This window comes from Mytilus edulis, chromosome 13 (genome assembly GCF_963676685.1).
Source record: "Mytilus edulis chromosome 13, xbMytEdul2.2, whole genome shotgun sequence".
Classification (NCBI taxonomy): Eukaryota; Metazoa; Mollusca; class Bivalvia; order Mytilida; family Mytilidae; genus Mytilus; species Mytilus edulis.
In genome coordinates, this window is record NC_092356.1 from 13327100 (window position 1) to 13336189 (window position 9090).

The 9090-nt window shown below is 32.9% G+C and overlaps 1 protein-coding gene across 1 annotated transcript; it reads right to left on the reverse strand.

The window, feature by feature from the left end:
- Positions 1-2922: 2922 nt before the first annotated feature.
- LOC139500589 (G-protein coupled receptor dmsr-1-like) lies at positions 2923-8291 on the reverse strand. Its single transcript, XM_071289345.1, has 2 exons — positions 5264-8291; positions 2923-5058 (listed from the first exon to the last, which is right to left on the reverse strand). Exon 1 carries the CDS (start codon positions 8103-8105, stop codon positions 6861-6863), a length of 1245 nt encoding a protein of 414 aa, XP_071145446.1. The 5' UTR covers positions 8106-8291; the 3' UTR covers positions 2923-5058; positions 5264-6860.
- Positions 8292-9090: the final 799 nt, after the last annotated feature.

Here is a 9090-nt window from a genome sequence, read left to right on the forward strand (position 1 = left end):
GGAGCATGGTACATAAAAGTTGAAGTCCATAATAAAGACCTCACTAAATTTGTATAAAAAGCACTTAACAATGTCTTTTGTACCTGTTTCATTTCACATAATATCTTTCTTTACCTCTGTAGGATACCATGTGGTTCAAATATAAGCCTGTTGAGACTAAAATTGCATGCAAGTATTTCACTAAAAAGTGAAAAATCTTTGTATCAGACCATACTGTCTGCTCAAAAAGTTGAATGTAAGAGGCTTTTTGTGCTCAGATTCATTGTATCATGTCACCTGAGTATAGAAATGATAGAAAAGACACAATTTTTTATTTCCCATAGCTTCAATATGCATTTTTAAATGTAAATATGTGCTACGGCCTAAATTGACCCTAAATTATTTTTAGTCATACTTGGCCTAAGACCCTTTTAAACTAACATGATATGTTATTTGTAAGTTTTCTTTCCATTTAAAGTACATTAAGTACATATGTAAGGATCATTTATAATCAAAAAGCTTCACAAATTTAAAATTGCTGGAAAATATTACATCTTCATGTAAGGCTCCCCTTCATTGGAAAACCTCCATTTTTAGGCACAGGCTCATATAAATTTGACTTTTGAAAAATTATGCTAAGTCTGATATATAAAATGAGTACTCTATTGCTTTAAATACATGATGTATTATATATTAAGGCATTGTAAAAGTATTTTTTTGCAATATTTTAATTTTAAAAGCCCCAAATGTTGAAAGTTGAAATTTCTCAATTTTAACGTCCAAATTTAACACGTAAAGTTGAATATAGAATTAATCATAGAGTCTATAATATATATCCTATTGCTATGAAACTTTGTAAGCAGTCTTATAATATATTAGGCTTGTGTCATACCAAGTTTTATAAAGATTGGTCAACTTTTTCTATCCTATTAGGTCCGAGTACACAGTTATCGTCCTTTGATTTTCGTTGTTCACGAATATAGTCCTTAATGTGGACAGTGTGTTACTTGCCAATTTTTGTTATACCCCTTCCAAATTTAATTCTCCATGTTTTACGCCTCATATAGCAAGTTGGGGGGTGAAATGACACTGTAAAAAAATTTGGGTCATAAATATTTAGGTAAAGTAGTGATTAGGTCCAGCTGAAAAAGGTCAAAAATTAGCACTTCGGAAGCTGTCAAAAGATTTCAAGACCCCCTTAACACAAAATTGTCCATATTTTGAGTTAGAGCTGATGAAGTTTTCTATAATTTTGATATAATTTGTCCCAAAAGTAGTACAACACACTGTAAAAATGTTATTGAGAAAGCGCAGGTGGGATTTTTTTTATTTACATTTATTGTCTAAAAGAAATGCACTACGAAATAACTGTGTACTCGGACCATATAACCGGAAGAAAAGTTACTTTAGGAACTTTTACAATAATTCGCAAAGTGCTTTAGATGAACTCTCATTTTAAATTGAATATATATATGAACTTTCGTTTTACATTGAATATTTCTCATTTAAGTTTTAAGTTGAATATTTCTTGTTTGAAATGTATCTTTATTCTTAAATATAATGTTTCTTATTTCAAATATCCAAAGAGATTATAGATTTACTATTTTACAACTTAATCCGATGGCTGTCAAAAGTGCTAAACTTACACTCAACTTCAAAAGAAGCAATTATCGCTATTTTGCTAAGTTAAGCCGGAGGACAATAATCCGTTTATTATTACATATTATTAAGATTAGACAATGATAGATATATTTCATAAGAACCTTTTATAATGTTTTAATACCCTTATCTTGGATCTAATTTATATGCTTTGTAAACTGTTGCTGGGGCAGTCTTCCCCTAGCTTTCGAACTGTAAACTTGTGTTAATAAATTTGTATATATTCTATACAGTCTTGCGTTTAAGGCAGACATAGTGTCGATTATAGACCTACATACTTTAATGTAACCCATGCCGAAGTTCACGGACTTATGTCAGAAATTCACGGGGTTATAGTAGCCTCACTGTTCAGCTTTTTGGTAGCTTCGACTAAGGAGCTTTGAGCGAACGTAAAACTTGTGAAAGCTGTCAAATGGTATGCATGTACCTAGTCAGTTAATAAAGATTATGTGATTGTCTGATTGACTGTTTGGATTGAATACCACTTTCAAGTGTTTGTTGTATGATATCGTCGTTTTGGTTTTTAATTGTTGGAGGAAACTTGATTGCCCGGAACAACCGACTTCCGTCAAAATTCCTGTCAACTAGGATTTTAGTCGAGCACCCCTGCCACGTGCCAGGTTTGTACTCACAATCTCAGAACTAACAGCCTAGTGAAACAGATAATGATTTTAGACCATCCTGCCACCAAGCCCCTTCCCCTCCTCCCCTGTATCATGAGTTATTCCTTGTTGTAAGTCTTAGTTTGTTTGTATACGTAGAGGCGTCGATGATGGTGTGTTCCGTTATAGAATCGGCAAAACTCGGCAGATTCTGCGACTTGACATTCTTAAAATCTACCAACGTGTGCCGAATGGTTTGTCGTATTGTCTTTTATTATTATAAATCACATAAACTTAAAGTATTGTGGGTATCTAAATTATGTTTCTGATATCTGTAGAAAAAGTCCAGGCAATAAACTGAATATAAAACCTATGTGTGCGTATGTGTTTATGTCAGTAAACGTTTACTTTATGTTACATGTACTTAAAATGTACGATTTTAATGCTAGTCCTGATTGATTTAAATTTAGTTTATTTGTATGTTTTAGAGTTTAGTTTGACGTCCAATTTCTATGAACTTGTAAACATTTTTGTTGAGGGTTTCAGCTGAAGCCCGCCTCTGAGTGCGGCATTTACTCGTTGTGTTAAAGACACATTGGTAGCTTTCAGCTCTTTTCTGCTTTTTGGTCGGGATGCTGAGGCATTCTCCATTTCATTCTCAATTTTAAGATACTATAATATATTGTAACAACATTTATTTAGATAAATATATACTATAATACAATGTTACATATGTTATTTAATCACATTTTTACAGTGTATCTTTTTTCAAACATGCTTTAAATAAATGCAAATATAGACAATGGGTAAACAAACGGGAATGTTTAGATTGTATCCGAAAATTATCATACGTTATAAAAACTTACATTGATAAGCAAATAAAATGAGCGAGGTTATTATTATATATAAATGTCGACAACGAGGTATTTTTTTAACGACTTTGACTGACCATGACTCATGAGGATCTTGCACAGTCGGATATATAAATTTATCTTACCTCCTGTACATTTCTAGAAATATGATTGGTTAAAAGCTTCCGCGGGGAGACCGTGTATATTTCATTATATGTTAGTGTTTCCTAAAGGTATAGAAAGATGAACGAGGATTTGTTAATAGGTTTGTAGAGTAAAACAGCTATATCCTGTAATTATCTCAGATAATAAATATAAACAAATTAAAAATTATTTTCACAAAACAAAAACAATTTTGATGATTTATATAAAACGTATAGGCATTTCTGTTTACGAGTAGTTTCTTTCATTGTCATATTCTATTGATACTTATTGGGCTGTGAAACAAGAATATAACGTTATGTGTACCTTAATAAAGCAGAGCAAGCTCGCTCCCCAACAGATACAAAAATGATAACCACAAAACTACATTTTTATGACGACATGCAACCCTTTCTAGGTACAAGTATGGTCCAAAACTAGTCTTTTATTCATTTCCAATTTAAAGTTATTTTCTTAAATGACTATTACAAGTATATTGTATGAGGATCAGAGTGGGGTTTACAGAATAGTACAAGTATATTGTATGAGGGTCAGAATGGGGTTTACAGAATAGTACAAGTATATTGTATGAGGGTCAGAATGGGGTTTACAGAATAGTACAAGTATATTGTATGAGGGTCATAATGGGGTTTACAGAATAGTACAAGTATATTGTATGAGGGTCAGAATGGGGTTTACAGAATAGGTATTACTGGTTAAAATGTGCTGAATAAAGTACACAGATAATAAAGAATAATAGTAAAAAAAACATAATTAAAAAAGAGAATAATTGAAAAATAGAATAAAAAAAAATAGAACATAAAGTGAATTAAATCTAATCCCCTCCCCCGCATTCAGACCCTCTATTATGGAAATAACAATTAACCATTCTATATAGAAGGTTCCTTTTGGAGTTTTTGCAGTTATTTGATAATCACATTTTCTAATAATCAGTTATAATCACAAATCAATATAATCAGAGATTGTGGAATTAATAATTTAAGTGTCTTAATGATCCTTTGTAAAATTCCGTAATAGATTTCTCTCTTGAGAATATTGTAATCATTATAATGTACGAATTATAAATAGTTTGTCATCAACCTTTATGTAAAAAGTTGCCGTCAATGTCTTAGTGAGGAAACCATTATATAAGGGCATACGATACAGTTACAGGGAAGGTAATGACGTTGCTAACGTAAAATAATATTTTCGCGACGTCAAACTCTGACATATCGGGAAAAGATGCAATTTTCGACTGATTTTTACCATTCAAACTGATTTAATTTGAAAACGAGTACATGGACCCCTATTTTTTTAAAAGCAATTTGTTTCATTTTGCAAGGAGATTATGTGACCCAAATTTTATAAAACTGTAAATAGCGCAATTTTTTTAATTTTGATAAACATGCGGCAAAAAATTACGTTTTTTCCTCTATTCATGAACATTTGATAAATATAGAGTTATTTCGGAATAAAAATTGCATAATTTTTAATGATACTTATAGAATACAGAAATTACCGATTATTTAACAAAAACCATTTGTGTTTATCTTTTAAAACAAAAAAGTGTATGTGTTTCTTACGAAAAAGAAAATACGGACACAAATCTGAATTTTGAGCAAATATACAAAATTTCGACCTTATATTACTCAAAACGTAGCACATGAAGGTATATTTTTTATTACATATTTGATTTAATCAGGTAAAAAATAGCCTATATGCAAATTTTCATCAACTTGTAAATACAGGTTCAAAACTGTATCGTATGGCCTTAATTAAAACGTTTAAACCCGCTGCACGAGTTTGCCCCTGTTATAGTCAGGAACCTGATGTTCAGTGGCTGTCGTTTGTTCATGTGGTTAGGAACCTGATGTTCAGTGGTTGTCGTTTGTTCATGTGGTTAGGAACCTGATGTTCAGTGGTTGTCGTTTGTTCATGTGGTTAGGAACCTGATGTTCAGTGGTTGTCGTTTGTTCATGTGGTTAGGAACCTGATGTTCAGTGGTTGTCGTTTGTTCATGTGGTTAGGAACCTGATGTTCAGTGGTTGTCGTTTGTTCATGTGGTTCATACAGATCTGTAAGTGTTTCTCGTTTCTCTTTTTGTTTATATAAATTAGACCGTTGGTTTCCCGTTTGAATGGTTTTGCAGATGTCATTTACCTATAATGGTTTACTTTAACATACCACATCTTCTTGTATCTGTAAAATCCTATTAAAAGTAAAAGCCAATTTTCTCAATATTGCTCTAATAGCCAGGGTCTTGTATAGCTAGCCGACTATGCGATATGTTTTTTCTCTTTGTTAAAGTACATACTGTGACCTTAGGTTTTTAACTTCTTTGTCATTTGGTCTCTAGTGGAGAGTTGTCTCATGCATGGAAGTCCTACCACATCTTCTTTTTTCTATTATGTATAGAATAAAATAGGACCATAAAAACAAACATCTATCTGGATGATGAAAGTTGGTTGCTGTTCAACGTCCAGTGGCAAATAGTACTTGCATTTCAGGACGAGAACGTATTGATATGAAATGAATATAAAACCATACTTTGTTCTTGACCTATACGATACATTGTACGTTGGATTGTGTGTTAGTTCAACAGAATTCAGTTGACAGGACGACCTATGACCTATCCGTACACGTTATTGTGACATGACGACCTATGACCTATCCGTACACATTATTGTGACATGACGACCTTTGACCTATCCGTACACATTATTGTGACAGTACGACCTACATATGTATGACTTATCTATACACATTATTGTGACAGGACGACCTATGACCTATCCGTACACATTATTGTGACAGGACGACTTATGACCTATCCGTACACATTATTGTAACAGGACGACCTATGACCTATTCTTACACATTATTGTGACAAGACGACCTATGACCTATCCGTACACATTATTGTGACAGGACGACCTATGACCTATCCGTACACATTATTGTGACAGGACGACCTATGGCCTATCCGTACATATTATTGTGACAGGACGACCTATGACCTATCTGTACACATTATTGTCCGAGTCAACCAATATGTATTACCGGTCCCGTGGGATTATTAGACTGAATTTCCGCTTGATCTTTGATTGTGTTAACCAATAACTGTTTGAGGTATCATGGGAAGTTTCAAAGGTAAAACAAACAAGAGATGGAAGGAGCGATTTCGCTTTTAACTTTTAGTTAGGATTTAAGCCTGTCGACTTTAAAATAATATAATTGAATATTTCATAATAATAGCTTTGACGACTTAGAGAAATATGTATATGTATGATCCACATGCAACCATTGAATTGTACATACAAGCATGATTATTTCAAAACACAAACAAACATGCACACACATACGTACACACTCATTCAGTATATGAATTATCAATTAATATATGGTTCAAACTCTAATCAATATTTTCGGAAATATAAGTTAATAACTGTAAGGGGCCGTACCAATCAACGCAACTATGAAAATATAAATATACCTATTATCAGTAACTCATGCTCAATTACATTTCTTTACTTTGAATTTTGACCATAAAAAAGAAGAGATGCACCATTTGATTGACAAATGCTGTTGTCATGATGAAACAATATCTACAAACAATATTTAGCAATGTTTATACATCAGAATCGCGCGTAGCTTGTGTATCTTGCGCCGTTATATAAGTGGTAGTTTTACGTACACCATTATTAGCGCCCGTAGATTTTTTCACAAATATCTTAATAAATGTTTCTCGGAATTGTTTACTCATAGTACAATACAAAACAAAATTTATACCATTATTCAGCAATGTCATAATGTCCAATAAATCTCCTAGTGGCATGTACACGTTATGAAAAAACTCATCTATAAGGCCGCTCAGGACACTAAGAATACCTTGTGGAGTATTTGTTATGATAAACATAAAAACCACAGTAAGCAACATGCGAGTTGTTCTGTTGCTTCGACTTGTTTTTTTTATTTTCTTTCCTGTATTACTTCCACTGCTCAGAGCACCACTTTCTCCGTCAGACAAAGGAACTTTGTTGAGAAGCCGCTTACGTCTTTTCTCAGCGTCTCTCATTGTCTTAAGTAGCAACAGACTAAACACTGTTAGAAGAAAACATGGTAAAAGCTTTATAAAAATAGCCTGAACCCAGAAGTTTAGATTTTTGAAAACTTCCCAGAATCCTGTTGCACTTTTCACATCAACCCAGTATACAGTTCCATTAACGTAGGATCCGTCCTTTAAAGTTATATTATAATTCTCCCCAACTATCTCATAGGTCAGTGAATTTGGCAAGCAAACAAATAAGACAGCCGCAACAACTATACCGCATGCTGTTTTCGCTCTTTCTATGTTACAAAGTCGAACACCTCTGCGCGGGAATCTGATAAAAACATATCGAAAGACGGCAAGCGTCACAGTCAGCCATATCGATACTGAATGCACTATCACGCTCATTATAGCATAAGCCATTTGGAATTGAGCCAATTGATAAGTATCCCGTGACGGTCGAGCTTCAACACCATTTATAATGTACATTCCTAATGCCCATGGAAAATACAATGCCATTGTTAGTCCATCCGAAATTGCTAATCCAGTTAATATGACGTTTGTTGACGTAAGCATATTCTTCCGCGTCAGCACAACTATATTTAAAATATTAGCCAGCACTCCAAATACACAAACACACGCGGCTAGGTAGCCATGTATAGGTTTATAAAAAGTCTCAAATTGTTTCAGTTCGGATATCTCTTCCACTGACGCTACGTAGTTTCCCATAGTACTCGTTTCATGAAGCATGTAGATTTCTCCACTAACATTGATATTTGAATTTGTTCCGTTATTAATAAAATACTTAAGGGAGCTATGTAACATAATGGCTGAAAACAAATTAATGTAGAAGTTGATCTTTGAGACCTGAAGTAATTAATCACGTTCTCAATTTAATTTGTTTCCAAGGAACTACTTCTTTCCTCTTCTCTTTTGATATCGTCTCTTGCGGACGTTGACGAAGTGATTCAATATTTCACTTTGACTAATGCAATCTTTACACACCAGCGACTGAAAATAGAAAAAAAAATGCAATTTAAAATGTGTGAAATTCTAATCTCTAGCATGCAATAAATATATCCCGGAGACACTTTTAAATTATGAACTTCTATTGATTGAGTATTTTAACAACGATTTCCACTGTAATTAAAAAGACAAAAAAATTGACGCGTAGTCAATTTGAAGAAAGAGTACACATATAAGGATACTCTAAAGGATTAGATGTGAAGACTAAACTAAAAGAGAAATCGTCATGTTCAATGCAGTTTGAAAAAGCAAAAAGTTTTAAAAGCAATTGTTATAATCCTGATTTGGTACAGGCATTTAATTAGGTAAAAAAATGGTGGATTGAACTTGTTTTTACAGATAGGTAAACTTGTCACTTGTAAAACAGTCGAATACAATTTTCAGATGCGGATATAGCGGTAGGAGATATCTGTAGAATAATAAAAAGTATATGCATAACCATACATGTAGCTTCATTAGGGGCCATGCTTTAAAAAATGTAACATCACAATAGCTTTTACTATGAATATAATCACAAAAGAAATTCAATGATTCATTAATAGTAACCCCATAATTTTCATAACAAGTTTATACAATTGACATCACTAGTTTTTAGTGATATCGAAGTCATTACATACAACCAATCAGGGAACCACAACTACAGCAATTATCACTTAAAAGTACAATATTTCATTTACAATTGTATATAAATTCCATTGATATTCCATAAAAATATATACAATAGACATAAATACATTAGGAGATAGCAGAGTCAACGTACTCCGCCTACATTATTTTCAATAAT